Consider the following 18,221-nt stretch of genomic DNA (forward strand, 5'->3'; position numbering starts at 1 on the left):
GCACGCGTCACACATTTCCTCCCATGAGTGTAAGTTTCATTCTCCTGTATCTAGCCCCTGAGTCAAGGATCAGGTGAGACAGGCATACCTACCTGTTCCCTTTCCTCCCTCCTAGCCATGATATTTCCAGTTTATTTCTAACACATTAACAGAAGCATTAGATTTATTCAGCAAGTTCCAGATCCTTGGACTTGAGAGGTTTAGTTCAAATATGATGTGTCTTTTCACAAAAACACATTGTCTTATTCATGTGGTTGCTCATAAATTACATTCATGAAAACTAATTTTTCATATTGTGAAGTTGTTTTAACATTTATCTCCAAACATGTGTGGTCACTTGAAAGTAGTGGGATGGACTCCAGCCTGGAATGTGGTTCAGAGGAAGGAACACACCCAGATACAAAAGGATTTAATGCTCACATAATGAAGCTTTCTGCTCCCAAGCAGGTGCAAGGTGGCTTGAGAAAACAAGGAGGGGACACGGGCTTGGCTGGTGTATAATGGGTAGGGGTGTGGAGCAGGGTTGAGGTGGGTTGCCATGGTCCGAACTTCCCTCTGGCACCAAAGTTTGCCAGATGAGGGGTTAATGGGGAAAGGGGGGAGAATGGTCGGGCTTGAATGCTGTCAGAATTCAAGCATCAAGTATGGAAGTCAGAATTTTTATTACAGTTCGCTCTGGATGTTTGACTAGTGAAGTGTGCCATGTTTCATTTAACTGAACTTGAACTTGTGTAAGTAAAGCAATATGGTACTCTGTGAAGGCTGCAGTCTGAAAGTGGTAGGGGAAATGAAAATTCTACTAAATGCCTTGAATTAAGAGCCCAACATTATGTATTTTGAGAAGTGAAACGAGTGCGTTGGTCACTATCAATGTCTGGGACTCTGAAGGTGGTAAGTGTCTTAGTGAGGCATTTTATTATGGATTTAGTATGTGTAAAGATAGGTGCAATCTTGATTTATGTTTTAGGTTGTCTGTGACACAAGAAATTCCCAGAAATCTTTTCCCTGAACAGTCTACCTTGGATAGGGTATTGTTGCTGCCATTGGCTGGACCAAAAGAGTACATCACTGGCAATGGCCCAAGAGTCTGTAGAGATGGGGCTGACTGTTGGCCAGGGCACCCAGGGAAAGAAGACACTCAGGCCATGAATTCTGGCTACTTGTGCTGACTCTCAGGTCCTGTCCCGTTATCAGGAACATTCCAGTGAAGGCCGGAAAAGTCGCAGCTTTCCAGCAAACTCCATCACATATGATGGTGATGATACCACCTATGAAGTATATAAACTGCTTCTCACTTGGTTGATCCCAGGGAACTCCTCAGATAGCCAAGGGGTCTGGAAAAGGAAGGGTCTTTCTCCAGCACCATGGCACCTGGCAGAGAAATGAGGATGGAGGGGCACACTATCCTACAGGGTGCTGCTTCCATGACCCAAGGCATAACGGGCAGCTAGGGACGGACTGCCACAGGCTCAGTGTCTGTGACAACCAGTCTTTGTTTCTAGGAGAGTCCAACATGCAGCCAGTACTCGTACTCTAATGCCTTATGTTAATTTTTGTAATTATTTAATGAATATTGACCTGGAGGAAAAATCATTTTATGCTAGCCATCTGTAGGAATAGCTAAACAAGACTATTTGTTTTAAAATTCACATACATATGTATATACATATACATATACATAATTATATATAAAATACATAAAGATATTTTTAATTATATATATAAAATTTTGACTCCATTTAACTTCTCAAAAAGTGTCAAGATGGCATCCTGACTACTTTAATCAAATAACAAGCTTTCAGGCTTTCTGTGCAGCTTTCCTTCTGGGATACAATACTGTGAGTTTTGCCTCTGCCCCTCCAGCAATCCCACTCTTCCTCCAGTAGGTTTTTCATTAAGAAGCTGAGCAGGGCCACTGTATCCCCAACACAGGTCTGCAATTGCCCCCAGCATTAACTTGAAAATTTTACATCAGTGCACCATGAGGGGATGTCTGCCTCCTACAATGGAAGTCCCGTTTCCTGAGCCCCTCACATTTTCTGAATTCGGTACTCTTACATATGCTATCCCATTTATAGGTTTTAATTCTTACAACAGCACTTTAAAACATAAACTGCCTTTGGCTTCTACCAGATGAGGAAACTATAGTTCAACAGAGTGACAATAGCTAGTAAATGACCCACGGTTACAGTAAGTCGGGTATAGTAAGGGATTGGACCAAAGTGGGGCTGATTATTACAAAGTGCGGGTTCTTTCTACTACTTGAAATACAATACAATTCTGGCAAGAATTATACAAAAACACTGAGGCAAAACTCAACAATTCTAATTAGTTAACAATTAAAATCATAGAGCTAAAAGGAATTTTCTGATGATCGTAGTCTAACCTCTTTCTAGACAGGGAAACTGACGCACAGGTATGTTGATCACCTGAGGCCATACAGGTAGGTTGGAGGCAGAGCTGTGATTCTGACCTAGACCGAATCCAGTGACTTTTCCACTAGAATATATTGCCAGTCCCAGAGCTGGCTCACTAACTTCAGACTTAGCCAAGGTAGCATGAATATTAATGATATTGACAAGATATAGCCATAGGTCTGGAGTCTAAGTGCGCATTTTGCTGAACAGCTCTCTTCCTCACCACTGCCCTGCTTGTAAAATTCATCCAGGCAGCTGCTGTAATTTGTTTTGCGATCCCTTGAGGGGCTGTATGTCCCGAGTACAAATCAACAGCCTAGTCAGGTGCAAGAGAAAGCCCGGAGTTTCCTGCTAGGCTCTGCCTTCCACTTCCCTCCTACAGAGCTGGGTAACACTTCACTTTTAAGAGGCCATTAATTAGTACTAGATTAAAAGTACAGCTACTTAAGCATGACTTGCCTTACCCACAGGAACACTGTAGGACTCCAGCCAAGTTTATCCTACTGACTGGAATAATAGAGCATCCCTCTGTGGACTATCTCAGGCTGTAGCACATTGGGTGACCCTTACAACCCCATGTAGTGACCCTTACAACCACTCGGGTAGTGCCTATCCCTGACCTTTGAGGAAGTCCAGGTAAATATGACACTAGATTTCAAATATCTTAGACAGGAAAAATGGAAATAATTTGAAAAAGTAGGCACATGAACATCATTTATCATTATATTACTTTTTTTTTTCTTTTCCGGGCACTTGGCATAGTGCCTGGCCCACAGTAGGTACTCAACAAGTATTGAACGACTCTTTATTTCTCCAAAACCGTAAATTCTATATAATTACGCAGAACGATAAAGGGAAGCCAGGACTTAACCCCCCTGTAAGTCATTTGTTTGCCTTTAGTTTCTCAAATACCTTATTAAAGAACTTACCTAAGAATACCTTTTTATCCAATGTAAGGGAGCTGTGTTAAGAAAACTAAGATTAGTGGACGCCTATCGTCATTAGCAAGTCAAGTAAATGAGAGCCAATTCAATACCTGAGGATATATATATTCTATGTTAGGTAGCATGCAAATTGCTCACAGCAATTTATACAGTAATAGAAATGTGAAATAGGGAAGAGTGGTAATAAAAAGGAACAGGTGGCCCAGGAGGAGGAAATCCTGGAGAAAAGTTCCAATTGGCAAGTAGGGAAGGAACATGAAAGAGGGAAAGTATCATTTGGAGGGCTTGGATAACCTCACACCACTTGTTTGAACAACTCAAGGAAAAGAAGGGAGTCCCAGCTACTACTTACTGAGTATGCCCCGTCCTTTCCCATCTCTTATCTCACATCTTAAACCCTTCCTTTGGAAGATCATTTTCATCATTTCCCAGAAGGAGAAAGGTGAAATGCCTGGCCCAGGACCACACAGAAGCAACAAGCAACACAAGAGTTTAATGGTTCTCAGAAAGTGTTCTGTAGATTCACAGGAGTTTTGCAAGGGTGCACAGGCTAGGTGAGGGAGCCCATTCTGTAGGCCCATGAACCTGCTTCAACCAGAGAAGCTGGTCTCTGATCTGCTTTGCATAATAGACTTGCACTTAAGACTTTATTCGAATCAGGGCACCATTTGTTATAAATAAAAAACAATCAACAAAAACTGCTATAATCGAGGAAACTAGTTTCCTGGGGCTGTACGATGTATGTAATGCAGTCAACATGGTAGATAATTGAAAAGTGATTGCACTAAGCACAGCCTAAAATATTCACATGGAAGAAATAAAAACATTCAGACAACACTTATGACCCTTTTGGGTCAGCGGAGGCTGCTGTAGTCGAGGACCGAGGCACGAGTGTGGCTCAACAGTGGGTAGCCCTAAATGCCGAATACCCGTAGTGATCGAAGGCGCTGTCTTCCAAAAGCATCGGCTAGAAGGATTCCGGCCCCATGACGTCCACAATAAACATTTCTGTGCTGCAAACTCTGTGCTAGAAGCCTCAACCAATGTTATTACCTTAGCAAGCCCCCCACTGACAGCAAGGACAGATCCCGAATGCCAGGTGCTATCACAGATAAAGTGGCTCTAATAACTAGTGTTGTTCTTTGTGATGCACTTTTAATTGGATCAATTTCCTCTCAATTATACAGTCCTCGGAAAGCAGATGATGAAACCAATTTCATCTTCAGAACATGGGGCTTTCTCCAGGTAAAAAGTGCAAGATAAGCTAGTTGGACCTCACACCAATTATTTCCCTTCCTATTCTTTGGCAGCTATTACAACAGAAGCCAAAAAAAACAATGCCACCACCGAAAAACAAACAATACAATTCTGAGTAGCCCAGCTGAGCAGATTTTGTTTCTTTTAAAAAGCAAGGTGATAGTTCTTTGGCTTGCCATCAGCCCGGCACCTAAGGAACAAACTATGTTGCTTAGTAAAACTAAAGCTGGAGGATCCTTGTCACAAATTCCCTTGCCCACTTCTGGTCTTTTTAAAAGGACAAGACTTCTTCCTTCATTGAGCTCTGATTACAAGGATAAAGCAAATGGTAGAGGCTCAGTTCCTAACACAGGGCTGGTGATTCTACATAGACCTTGGGGGCTAGGGCTGTACATGTGTGTGGAAGTAAGATTTGGATTTCTTTACATAATGGTGCCTTAGGCTGAATTTTGACTGGGGTAGGTCCTTAATGATCTCAAAGAATTCAGTGTTACATATGGCAGCAAAACAGCAATGGTACAACTTATCCCTCTCATCTCCCAAATCCCGTATTTAATTAAGACATCAACAACAGCAATGAAGAAACAGTTATCAATTATTTAATTCTGATAGAGGAATGGAAATAAATCTCAAAACCAAATATTGTGCAGTCACTTGAGGAAAATACAGAATAAAGACCAAACAGTTTTGTCTGACGAAAATGAGATGTGTCCACCTCCCCGTTTGTTAACCCCAGCGTGTGCTGTACGCTTCTGCAGTCCACTCTTAGCATAGGTCCGTGGAGAGAGGTACTATGAAAAATGACACGCTCTAGAGACTACTCAGAAGTGTTTACTGACTACGTTAGCATTTGTGTTTGTTTACTCCCATCTTTCTGTGCTTTGAAATAATTCCAATCTATACGATCCTATAAAAGGCAAGCGATTTCCAGGCTGAAGTCTCCAACACCAACGAGCTAGGGTTCGATCCATTCTCTGTCACATCTGCAATTAGAGACCAGTCCAAGATGGCACAAAACCCCCAGAACCAAGAGGTACTGCTTCCCGAAAGGAATGTCTATTTCCCTTGGTGGCACTGAATGAGCTTTCACTCTGGTAAAGGTGAAGAGACCTGAGACATCATGCCACAGGGACATGAGGTCTGAAATGAAAGATGGAGCAGATCCCACTGGAACATGCATACTAAATGCAGCAGAAGTGAAGAGAAAATGTCACATATGAAGCACATTACAATAAGAGGGAAATATGGGACCAGGGTTATCAAAGCCAAAAGAGGGAAATCAACAAGGATTCAGTACAAGGGCAAATTTCAAATACAGGGGGAAAAAGGCTTTCTACTGAAGCCTCAGAAGTGCCTAAGTTCTAATCAAACTTCAGCTAACCCCATATCAGATGTCCTATTTGGGGCAATACATCTGTTAAAGCTCTAAATTTAGGAGGGAAATAATGCAAAAAACGAAACAAAACAAAACAAAACCAAAAAAAAAAAAAAAAACAACCCACTAAAATACAGCTTCTAAAATTCTAGGACTAGCCAGCTGGCATAAAAACACAGGCCAAGTGCACTCTACAATACCACCGACAACCAAGGAAGAAGGGAGAGGAAAGTGGCTGGGAAGCAGAAGAAACAGTTCTCTCTCATCCCCTAAGGGGTCGAGTATCTTCTCAGATGGTAGCTGTAAATCTTGATGCAGTGATCCCAACAGTCCAAGACCAACAGCTGCCCTTTAGGAGTGAGGGCGATGCCCACTGGACACGTGAGCCCCTCTCGAATAAGGACACTGTAGCCCCCACCCTTAGGAAAGTGGAGAATTTCCTTTCGACTGCTATCGGCCACGATGAGATCCCCACGAGCATCCACACACATGCCAGCGATGCAGCGGAAATCCTCATTCTCTGAGAAGAAGTGGCTAATCTGGCGACCCAGCTGCCCATCGGGGCCCACAGAGCCAATGGAGAAGCCACCCTCCAGGTGGTGCTCATTCTGCCGATTCTCCAGATTGAGGCCCAAGCCCTGGGTGAAGTAGACGGTGCCCTCAGCATCACAGGTGACAAACTTGGGTCGCACGGCACTGCAGAGGCAGCTGTATTTGACCACCCCTGCTCCTCGGTCAACAGTGAAGCACCAGAGCTTTCCACCTTCCACATCAGTGACCACAAATTGGCCAGACGGAAGGGCTGTGATGCCCCAGGGTTTGCTTAGCTGGCTCCTGTGACAGGCCACGCAGTGACCGTCCAAGGTGTATACCTTGAGGGAGTTGTCGTAGCTGTCAGTCACACCGATGAGCCCATGGCAGTTCATGGCCACTGAGAGGGGAGTGAGATTGGGCAGATCGGCCCCAAGGAAGCTCAGCACAAAGCTGTCAATGCCGCTAGGGCTGCGGCGGATCTCCTTCAAGAAGCCTTTCCGAGTGAAGACTTGAATACGGTAGTTGCCTCGGTCAGCAACCAGCACTTCGCCTTGACTCGTCACGTAGAGACTGACTGGAAGGTTGAACATGCCTGGCGTGCTGCCTTTTGCCCCCATTTTCTTGAGAAAGAGGCACTGCTGGATATTGGCAGCGGTCTCGGAACCCCGCTGCTTAGCAGGCGAGGCCCTAGGGCTGGCGACCACTTCCTCGGGGCTCATGTCCATCTCTCTAAATGTAACGGAGGTGGAGGTGGCAGAAGCTGCCGCCTCCATGGCCCAGGAATCTTCCATGTTGACTGTCCGGGGCTTTTTAACAGCCTGCCCAATTTGGAGGGGGCCGACATGGCCAACCTTGAGAAGCTCCACATCCTGCAGGGTTAGCTCCCGGGGCAGGCTGGCCGTGAGCTCTGGCTCCTCCTCGTCAGCGGTCTCTTCCAGGAGCGCTACATCTGCCTGCTTGATCTTGGCCAGGAAGTAGTCACAGCGAGACACAGCCTGCACCTCTGCAATGTTAAGCAGGTAGCTCTGCTCCTCGACGACCTGACTGTTTGCCTTCTCAACCTCAGCCAAAGAGCCCGTGAAGAACTTCCGGGAGCGAGCCAGCTCCTCCTGGACCCTGCGTTCCTCATGGCCGTACTCCTGGAGAACCGCTTTATACCGTGCTTGAAGGTCCTTGGAGACCCCTTCCAAGGCCACCTTCCGGCGTTGCAGCTCCCCCATGAGCTCCCGCAAGCGGGCCAGCTTCTCTCCAAAGTCCTGACGCCGCTCCTCAGCTGCTTCTTTGACAGGAAGCGTGCAGTGGCCAGGGGGCTGGTGGTCCGCCTCCCGGCAGGGCTCACACAACACCACGCCGCAGCTCCGGCAGAACTGCCGGGGCAGCCGCCGGCCACAGGACCGGCACATGAGCAGCCCCACAGCCTCGCTGAGCCCAGCTGTGTCGATGATCTTCAGCACTGTCAGGTTGTCTGTCAACTGGGTGAGGCTGGTTATGCGGGTAATCTTGCTGCAGAACGGACAGCGTACACCATTGATGCTACTGGCCAGGAGCTTCTCCAGGCACTGGCGGCAGATGGTGTGGCCACAGTGCAGGAGCTTGGGCCGCAGCTGCTCCTCTGTGAAGGACTCCATGCAGATGGGGCATTCCAGCACTTCCCGGAGGGCGTCCAGGTTCAGGTGAGAAGCTGCTGCTGCTGCAGTGGCCATCGTGCTTCCCTTGAGGGGCCTGCTAATACAGCCCAGAACCAACCAACTTGGCATTCATGCTCCAGAGGGTCAAATCCTGCTAACGAGAATAAGAAGCGTTTATTCCACTGCCTGCACGAGCTAATTCACTCAAGAAACATTCAAGAGAATAGCTACCATCATTCATTCAGCTGCTGACTTATTTAACAAGTATTTAGTCCACTCCATTAGATGATGGTGATACACAAGGAAGTAAAGCAGACAAAGCAGTGCATAGTGAGTAAGGAATCAGGGTCTGGAGTCTCCGGTATTTAGCTGTGTGACCTTAAGGAAGTAACCTAAACTTCCCAAAGGTCAGCTGCCCATCACCTGTCCATACAATCGAAGTGATAACGGTGTCTATTTAGTTTTCAGAGGGGTTTAACAGTATGATGAATATGCTGCACCTCATACAGCCCATGGCAAGCAGTGTGCTTGATAAATGTTAGTGATCAGTGACGTCTACGACTCAATTTACATTAGGGAAAAAGCATAGGAAAATTACACACAGGAAAGGATTATACATAAGTTCTCTGGGAGCACAGTGGATAGAATAAACAGTTCCTGTAGGAACTGCAGAGGCTCCCCGGATGCACGGACACTTCTGAGATATGTCCGGAAAGAAACATGGCCTTGAGGGATAAAGGCATTTTAAGCAAAGAAAACTATGTGAACTAAAACACAGAGCCACTTTCATTATGTTATAGAGAGTTTATGGTGCCATGTTTGGGGTCCTAGGAAGCACACAGGGAAGCAGAAAATTATGATTAGCTTTAGGTGATCCGTAAAACAATAGGTGAGGGAATACATGTATTTTTCATTCATCTATTGTCCCATCTACTCACTGATTCACCCAACTAAGATGAGGTACCATGTATTTTACTGTACTAAGTTCCTAGGACACAGATCCTGCCCTTCAGATGCTCTAACTTTAGTAAAGGACATAAGACATGTAAGTAAATAATAACCAAGGCAGAAAACAGTATCATAAATAAGATTCATACTCAATTTGATGGAGGCTAAGAGGCATTCACTGTAATTTGAAGGGAAACAGAACGGTATTGATAGGGTCCTGGACACGTGGAGATGGGGGAAAGGGGCGTACCAAACAAGGACAGTCTTACTAAAGGTTAGAGAGCAAGGGAGAGCAAGAACTTCAGTGCATTAGAAAGAGAACAGGGAACATGTAGCCTCTATAGGTTTGTTTCCATAGAAAATGAAATAATGCTGCCTTCACAGGGTGAATGCAAGGATTAAATGAGATAATACAGGGACTGTATAAACTTCCAAGTTTTGGCTCAGCACCAAAAAAAGTCTCGGGTAAATTTTAGTTCTCTTTTCTGTCATTCTTAGGTTAAAATTGTGGGAGAATATAGTGAGACCAGAGTTATCTGGTTTGATTAGGAGAATAATGATAAGAAGTCTTCAGAGCCGAAATGAGACCTTCAGATTTCATTTTGATGGGCGCAGTGAAGCAACACATGTTTTCAAGCATGGAAGTGATAACGATCAAAGCTTGAATGCAGTAGGTGAAAAGGCTGAGAAACTAGTTTGGAAAACTGCTGTAAAATTGCCTGGGGGAGGAAACGGGGAGCCTGAACTAGGGAGCAGGTGGTGGCAATGGAAAGATGCACTTGAGCAAGATTAAGAAGTACAATCACCAGGATGAGTCGATTAAAGAGGGGGAAGTGGGACAGCTAAGAAAGCCAGAGACTCCAGCCTGGTGATTTAAAAAACAGTACTGCCTTATCAAGACAGTTTATATTTGGCCTGGAACACCCCCTACTTCACCAAGTACAAGCCATAAATACTCCCACCTACCTTGATCCACATATGCTCATAAAATAGAACAGAGATCTCAGTGCTCTGCAGATTTATGTCCGTGTCAATTTATACCCCAAATTAGAATGAACAGATCTAGCAAGGTGAGGCACAGGGGCCAAGTGCAGCCCTTCTCAAATGCAAATTCTACAGCTGTGTCCTTGCAGTCTCCGGATAATGCAGACTGTCAGCCATCAAGGAGAAGAGGAGGGCAAGTTAGCCTGGTTTGAGGATAACGCAGCAAGGTGAGAAAAGCTTTGCGAATGTCATCAGCGTCTTTCTCCATGCATATAGAAGACAGGAAGTCAATGCAGAGATACATATTACGGAGTCTCCCCATACTTACTCTGCACGGGGTCCTGACAAATATTCAATAGCAGACACACATAATTTATCCCAAGTCAATCCCACCTCTCTGAAATCTGACTTCTCTTCCACCAGAAGGGAACAGTAACCATCTAGTACCTTCCATGTGCTGGATACTGCACTAGATGCTTTCTATACTTAATCTCATTGAATCCTCCTAATGACCCCACAAAGCAGGTACTATTTTTATTATTTTGTAAGGAAACGAAGGCTCAAAACAAGTGATTCAAGGTCACAAAGCTCAAACATGCTGAAACCCTGCAGTACAGATATCTTTAACTTTGTTTAACCCAGAATTACTTCGAGTTTTAGGGCTTTTTCCCCACTCTCATGTAACACTTGCTGACAAGTGTTCCCTAGACCATTCTTTGGGAGATGCTGCCTTGTAGAATGTAAGTTTCTCCACAAAAACCAACAATACTACTGTTAATGAGATTTAGCCCCAGTGGAGTCGTTGGCTACTCTGATTTATTAGCTGGGCGACCCACTTTCACACACCAACCTTGTAACCCATTATGACTCAAATTCATGTCTCAACAAAATAACATACCATCAAATATCATGAACCTATAGGTGAAACTTACTACTGAATTCTTAGATGCCATAGGTCTGGGTACAGTACTATAGAAATACTGATGAAAACCTTAACTCAAAATCCAAGCAAACTTTAGGTTTTAAACCAATAGCTTCAGCTCCTTCTTCCATCATCTGGCACAACAGACTGAGGGCAACATTTGGTGTTTAGATCCAGAGCGTGCTACCTTACAATGCAAGGGACATCTGTTCTTCCCAAAGCTGGCACTGCAGATCAGCTAATTAGACAAGTCTGCCAACTTGTAAAAATACTAGCAAATTCTTTCCCCAGGTTTCTGGAATATCATACCACCTCCTTCAATTAAAAAGCTTCTTGCCTCCTCGTCTAAGCTATCTACTTTAAAAAATGAATTTACTATGCCCACATCCATATTCCAAATTATTTCAGCTATCTGCAGCTTCGCTAGGCTCCCTAAGGCAGAAGAGAATGTCAAAGATTCCTACTCTAAAGCCAGTGTGCTCTGCCAGGAAAACATGAGTTCTCATCACTAAAGCATCAGGTAAATGGCCTCAAACTTGGGAAAGGCCTGAACTATGTCTCCCATGTCTATGACCCATCAACACGGCCTTCAGCAGGATCCCAGCCTGATAAAGAACCATACGACAGGCAGATACAGTCCCTCTCATCAAGAAACATACATCTAGCCATCACTGTTAATACTAACAATGATTCAGTTCGCAAGTCAATTCGAACTCAGTTTCCCTCAAAGGACCAGAGGGTGACAAGAATTGTCTTACCATTCCAAGTCCCGCCATTAGCCACGCATTTTCTGTCAGCTATAAACTCTAAAACCAATCAGAACGAACCCTCAACATGTTATAATAATCTTGTCTGCCTTCATGACACCTTAAAGATGCTTCCTGTTGAGTGCTCTGTACCATCAATTCTTGAACCCTCACCTCACTGCTCTGATCTCACGATTAATACCGCACTTCCCCTACCAATACTAGCCCAGCTCTTCTGCTCCAGATAAGAATCTACCCCTCAAGTTGTGTTTACTTCAGCTGCCCTAAGACTCAGGAATATTCTATAGTCACTACCTAACCTGATCTAGCCACTGCTGGCCCCACCATGCTTTCCCCGGTCCATGAGTTAAATAACCAAGAGAGCAGAAAAAAAAAAAAAAAACCAAAACCCCGTGAACCCTGAAGTTAGGCAGAACTGGGATTAAATCAGCACAGCCATTTACAAGTTGTGGGACAAGAGGAAAGTTATTTAACCTCACTAAACCTATCTTCTTACTTTACTAAAAGCAAGAAACTAGGGATAATGCATTTCAAGTGCCTAGTATGGAAAACAGCAGGTGTGAACTTTAAAATGGTTAATCATAATTTTAATAAAATCAGCAACAGTATTAACAGTAACAACTAGTACTAGTATTAACAAAGCATCCAGTTTACAAACTACATTTTCAAAGGGATGAAGAATCTTTCTTTTCATGGCAGATAAAAGCACATCAAGATTAATAAAAGGACTGGCCAGCTTTGAAAGAATTTGATTGAGAACACTAGGCATCCATGCTAGAAATTGATGTGCAGAGGAATTCACAACGTCTCTTGCCCAGAAAATAAGCTCCTTCTAGCAGGGATTAAATATGGAATGCTAGAATTAGTAGTGATCTCAGAGGGTAGGGTAGATGAGTAAATGGAGATCAGAAGAGAGCTATCAAGAACTCATTAATCATACGACTAGAACTAGGACTAAAAGACAGGTCACTAGCCGTGACCAGCATTATACAGATCAAGAAAGCGGGTTCAGCAATCAAGCTTTTTGGATTTCAGTCCTGGCTCTACTGCTTACTGTGGAGACTGGGACAAATTAACCAACCTCTCTGGTTCTCAGAAGGGCTTTAAAATAGTATCTCCCTTACAAGGTTACTGTAAAGGTTTAAGTGGGATTATGTGTATAACGCACTTAGAACAGCACCAACGGAGGCATACAGTTAACTGTGCGATATACAATATGTAGCGGCAGCCACTACCCAGCCAAAGAGAAAAACCAGCACTTTTCAACAGGCATACTGTACCCAAGATATCAGATATGTAAATTTCAAATATAAAAATTCTGAGCCTTCACTAGAGAGTTTCACCTGATCTCAGAATCTAAAGATTAGAGATGGCCATCAGCAGAACTGAAGAGCTTTAAGCAATTAATCACACAAACCTTTACTGACCACATACTACCAGCCCAGCTCCATAAAACACTATGCATATAATTTTCAAACCAAACCAAACACAAACAGAGCTCTTTACCTAAAAACTAGAAAACATGTAAAACAGTACCACATTTCCTTTCCTAAGACATGAAGGTCCATGCCACCATGTCACATTTCTGCTTTGACTGGGATTTTACAAGGCTTATACCATTCCCTTTCTAAACTCTATTTACTCCTCTTGCACGTGAATGGAATGCTAACCAAGTGCATAGCCATCTCCCCAGTGGAGTGGCTGGCAAGAGTGACTTTCACAAAGTCTAAGAGGCCCCCACTTGACACTCACCTAGTTCTGTTGTGTGGAAGAGAGTTGGGAGTTTAATTTTACTCAGGGCATTTAAGGTTACCTGCAAACAGCTAAGAAAAACTCACGTGGGAGCTTATAGGGAAACACAGGCATCACCAACAGAGCTGTGTACTGGTCTAGACAAACAAAACCACTCAGAAGGAAGAGTTTGTGGAAAAGGAAACCTGAGTAACAATATGTCAAGGACAGGTTAAATCAGTACTAGTTTGCTGCAAAGACACTTGCCAGTCTCTTCTTCTAAAACTGTAGGAGCTAGAAAGGTTCCCTTGCATCTTCCACAAACACTTAGGTAATATCAATGCTACCAACGTGACTTAGAGAATCTAGGACAAGGGGAAAAAGAGTCCTTTCTCAGAGGACCTCCAACTCATCTCCACCTGCCCACCTGTCTTCCAGTTCTTTCATCAGCATACAACACATGCTCACTTAATCATGAGCTTTTGATGAAAGGATCAGGAAGCAGATCCTGGGAAAGGTACAAGAGGGGATGGGAATTTGGGACAGACTGGTGAGGGCTGCTTAAGCTCACTGAAATTTGGCAAAACAACCTTCAGTTTCGTTCTAGCAAGGTCTTCCTCTTATAATTACCGCCTCTTATAAAACAACCATTTAGTGAATGTCAGGTACCTTGTATTCTCATAATAACCTTGTGAAGTATGTTATTCCTCTTTATAAATAAGGAAACCAAGGTTCAGAGAAAAGCAACCTAAGGTCTCAAAGCTGGTAGGTAGTGGAAACTGAGGTTCAAATCCAGGCGTGTCAACTCGCAGTCATAAAACCACACTGACTCAAAAAATCTGTTACTCTTCCATAGCTGATAAAACCACACTGACTCAAAAAATCTGTTACTCTTCCATAGCTGATGAGGCTCCCGTTAGCTCTAGGCAGTTTGGCTGAGAGGTTAGTAAAGGTACCTAGGAATGATTTTCTAATCAAATTATTTGTTATAGCAGAAGGAAGAAAAATAAAGGGAGTGTCACAGAGGCAGCACATCAGTGTGCTCGGACAGTGACCTATTTGAAGGGCTTTGTAAACTTGACTACCAAACTCTCCAGACATAGGTGTATGGGCTTTAAGTGTTGGAAAAGCCTTTCTAATAAAACTAGTATAATACTGTGTAGGAGTCAGACATAACTGAGCTCACATCCCCACTTTGCCCCTTGCTGTGTAGCCTTGAGTAAAGCATTTAATCTGTTAGTTTGTCATTTGCATAATATGGAATATCTACATTGTTGGCAGGATCACTCGCAGGATTAATAGAGTTAATGCACATAATAAACAATAAATGATTATTCTTATTTTTAATAGATTGAGGCTGATAAGAAGTGTCTGTCCTAGGTCACCTGGTAAATTAGCAGCAGAGGAGGGATTTTAGACTTCAAGCCTCTTGAGTCCCAGGGTGATTCAACTGCCATTACATATTTTCCATGGTGGTGTGTTTGGATGTCCCAGCTAAATCTCCTGCCTTCTGATGCCCTAATTTGTTTCTGAACTGGCTTCAGCAGTGCTACGGCTAGTCCTGGAGCAGACAGAGCAAATGCTGTTCTATCCCAGGGAAAAGAAGCCCAAGAGATCATTTAGAAGCAGGAGTTATCTTCCAGAGGATGAGAACCTTTAGCTTCAGTCCCCCTATGAAGTGTTTTTTCAACCAATGGCCTCTACACCTACCCTTTAGTCTCCAGCACCTCATCCTAACCTCAAGCTCCTCCCCCTATCTACCTACTGGTCCTGGTCTAAGAGCAAATCACGAACAAAGTCCAGGGTTACTCCCTATGTAATAAGACAGTTTTGTCTCGTTTAGAGTTCAAATTGATAGTCAGTGATACTCACTGGGCAGTCCTTTCACTGAGGGGAATGCACTGAGATTTTGACTAAGCGGACCCCAGCAAGGGGGGAAAAAAAAAGAAAGAGGGAATATACAGGGTTACAGAGATCTAAATATGAGCCTGGCTCTGCCATTCCTAGCTAAACAAGTCACTTCCTAAGACGGAGTTTCCTTATGTATAAAACTGAATAGAGCAGAACCTGCTTAGTAGTGCTGTGATAAAATTAAAATTACTAGTGTGAGTGCTGTGCACCAGACACTAAGCACCGTGATTTACTTCACTGAATCTTCATAATACTCTATGACGTAGTCTTGTTATTAATACTTTATAGATGAAGGGCCAACAACAGGGAAGTTAAGTTAACTCACTCAAGATCACAAAGCCAAGTAGAGATAGACGCAAGATTGGAATCCTAGAGTAGAGTTCCTCAGCTTTGGCACTACTGACAGTTTGGGCCAGCTAATTCTTTGTTCTGAGGGGCTGTCCAGTGCACTGTAGAATGCTCAACAGCATCCTTGGTGTCTATCTCCTAGAGGCCAGTAATCCCCATACCCCGACTGTAATCGAAAATGTCTCCCGACATTGCCAAATGTCTCCTGGGGGACACCACTTCCCTAATTAGGAGTCATCTCTTTAGAACTTGGCACAGGACTAAATACTCAATGTTCCCCCTTTCTTGTCTCTCTCTCCCAGCCCAAACACTTCCCTCACAGAGCCACTGCCTCTTGAGCTGTTGGTCTATAAGTGATCTTATATAGGATTAATTCAATCTACTTATATAACTGGTAACGGAAACCAGGCCTGAGATCTTGTTCTACTCATCCCCTGAAGGTCTCACAGACTATGTGCTGTCACAGCTTGGAGGGATAGCCAAAAGGATACTTGGGCAGATGACCTTGAATAGTTTCCCGTTTTATGGCTTTTTAACCACTCTTTTTTCTCCTCCCAAGCCTACAACTTTCAGCAGGCCCAGGGTTTAGAGTGAGTGGCCGTTCCATGGCTGCTTTGTGATAAGTGATCTTTGGTTAGTGAGGGAGGCAGATTCTGCCCCTAACAGGGAAAGTCCGGCTCTTTCAGGAGTTCTCATCTCTGAAGACTTCTGACTTTGCTGCTGAAACCCTGAACTCTCCTAAACTTCATACACTGAAACCCAGCGCATGCCTTATCTCCAGGTCCTTAGAGCTCTAGCACTTCCTTTGCTGCCCATGCAGACTTCAGGAATATCCTTTTAGCAACCCAACACCAATCCACATATCTATTCAGAGTCCCCTTATTCTATAACCCAGTTAGTACATCTCCATCCTACCCCACAACCCCCCTAAATTGTGTTCCCAACCGTTTTTACAATCGAGAATTCAGCCTTTTGGGCTCTCCGTTGCAGCCCTCGCCAGTTCTTTGCCCATGCCCCCCAAATCCCTGGCACAGCTCCTTTTATGTCTGTTTCCAAACCTCTGCAGCCTTCAGCCCTGCATCCCAGCACGACACCCCAGTCACACAGCTCAGACTTCTGCCCTCCAATCTGAGCCCCTAACTCCTGCATTCCATCAGGCAAGATGCCGTCCTCAAACCTGGGTCCTTTTCCTTTTATCCTCCTCATGTCACGGGTTGCCTTTTCAAACCTGAGCCAGGCCCCCTCTTACTAAGAGGACACTGCCTCCCACTGACTCCCCCATGAACTCACCCCCTCAATTTTCTCCAGATCCCATCTGGAAGATGCTTCCTCCTTAGCAATAAGAAGATCCTCAGGCCCTGATCTCTCATCTCAGGTTTTGCCCCTCAAACGCCTAGTTCCCTCAGCCTCCCGAGATGCGGCACCCCAAGTCTCATCAGGGCCGCCCCAATTCCTTCCTGTTTCCGAAATTCTGCACCCCCAGATGTCTCCAGGGCCTTCGGACGCCCTCCCACCGTCCGGATGCTGCACCCTCTCTCCTCAGGACCCCACATTACCTCAGGCCTCCCGAGACGCTGCACCGCGGATTGTGTGGGAGCCCCTTTCTCCCCTCCCCGCACAGCTGCATCTCTTTTGAGCTCCTCTGCCCCATCGAATCCCTCCCGAGCCTGCTTCTCGCAGCCCCACCCCCACCCCGGTCCTACCCCTCAGATCCGGTCCCCAAACCCTGCCAGCCGGGCGTGGGCCGCGCCAGCGCAGCCCCCCTCCCCGCCACTCAGTCACCGCCCGAGACTCCGGCCGCGGTCCCTGGTCCCGGACCCTCCTTCCCGCCCCTTACCTGACCGCCCGCGGCTTCGACGACTCCACCGCCGCCAGCCCACCCGCCCGCCGCCCTCTGCGCACGCGCCGCCGCGCGCCCCTTGGCGGGTTCTAATTCGTAGAGCCGTCTGTCCGTCACTGCGCCCCGCCCCAGAGGCATGCTGGGGCTTGTAGTCGCGCGGGCCGGAGGGTTCGCGGCCCATCAGCTGGGTAGGGGCGGGCTCTCAACTGGGAACCTCCGGGCCTTTGGAACGCGGCCTGCAGCTTTATGTCCCCATTATGCAGACTGGGAAACCGAGGCAAAAGCAGGCTGCCCAAGTTCCCTCAGCGAGTCCGGGGCCAAATCTGATCTCCTGTGTCTGACTGCAGATACCCGCTTCGTTAACCCTTCACGTCCAGCAGCAGCCAGGGGAGTCTTGGATCCAGCAGAAGGGTCTCCCGGAAACGCAGCTTGCGCATGTGAGGAGTAGCCAGGGAAAGAACCCCCGCCCGCTGCTCGCCACATGCCACCCAGCGGGTAGTCGCAGAGCCTGGACTCGCCTAGAAAGGCAGTTCCTCTGGCTCCAAGTTGCTCCCTGGGACGCCCCGCAGCCTAGACGCCCGAGGTGGACGCAGCCCCCCAGCGAGGAGTCTTTTC

The 18,221-nt window shown here is 45.5% G+C and overlaps 2 protein-coding genes across 8 annotated transcripts in view; one reads left to right on the forward strand and one right to left on the reverse strand.

Annotated features, from left to right (window-relative positions):
• The window catches only part of ASTN2 (astrotactin 2), an 859,033-nt gene that overhangs the window by 639,224 nt on the left and 201,588 nt on the right, over window positions 1–18,221 (forward strand). The gene's annotated exons all lie outside the window — the stretch shown is intronic.
• TRIM32 (tripartite motif containing 32) lies at window positions 5,196–17,699 on the reverse strand. 5 transcript variants are annotated; one of them, XM_059142163.1, is made up of 2 exons: window positions 17,604–17,699; window positions 5,196–8,306 (listed from the first exon to the last, which is right to left on the reverse strand). In XM_059142163.1, exon 2 carries the CDS (start codon window positions 8,282–8,284, stop codon window positions 6,263–6,265), a length of 2,022 nt encoding a protein of 673 aa, XP_058998146.1. In that variant the 5' UTR covers window positions 8,285–8,306; window positions 17,604–17,699; the 3' UTR covers window positions 5,196–6,262. The 5 variants fall into 5 exon arrangements, with proteins under 5 accessions (XP_058998146.1, XP_058998147.1, XP_058998148.1 ...); XM_059142164.1 differs by having other exon boundaries at window positions 5,196–8,309; window positions 17,604–17,681; XM_059142165.1 differs by lacking the exon at window positions 17,604–17,699 and adding an exon at window positions 17,323–17,447.

Source organism: Mustela lutreola, chromosome 12 (genome assembly GCF_030435805.1).
Source record: "Mustela lutreola isolate mMusLut2 chromosome 12, mMusLut2.pri, whole genome shotgun sequence".
NCBI lineage: Eukaryota > Metazoa > Chordata > Mammalia > Carnivora > Mustelidae > Mustela > Mustela lutreola.

Coding starts and splice junctions, on each gene's coding strand:
- TRIM32 (XM_059142163.1), bottom strand. CDS start 8,284: ATGCCAAGTTGGTTGGTTCTGGGCTGTATTAGCAGGCCCCTCAAGGGA.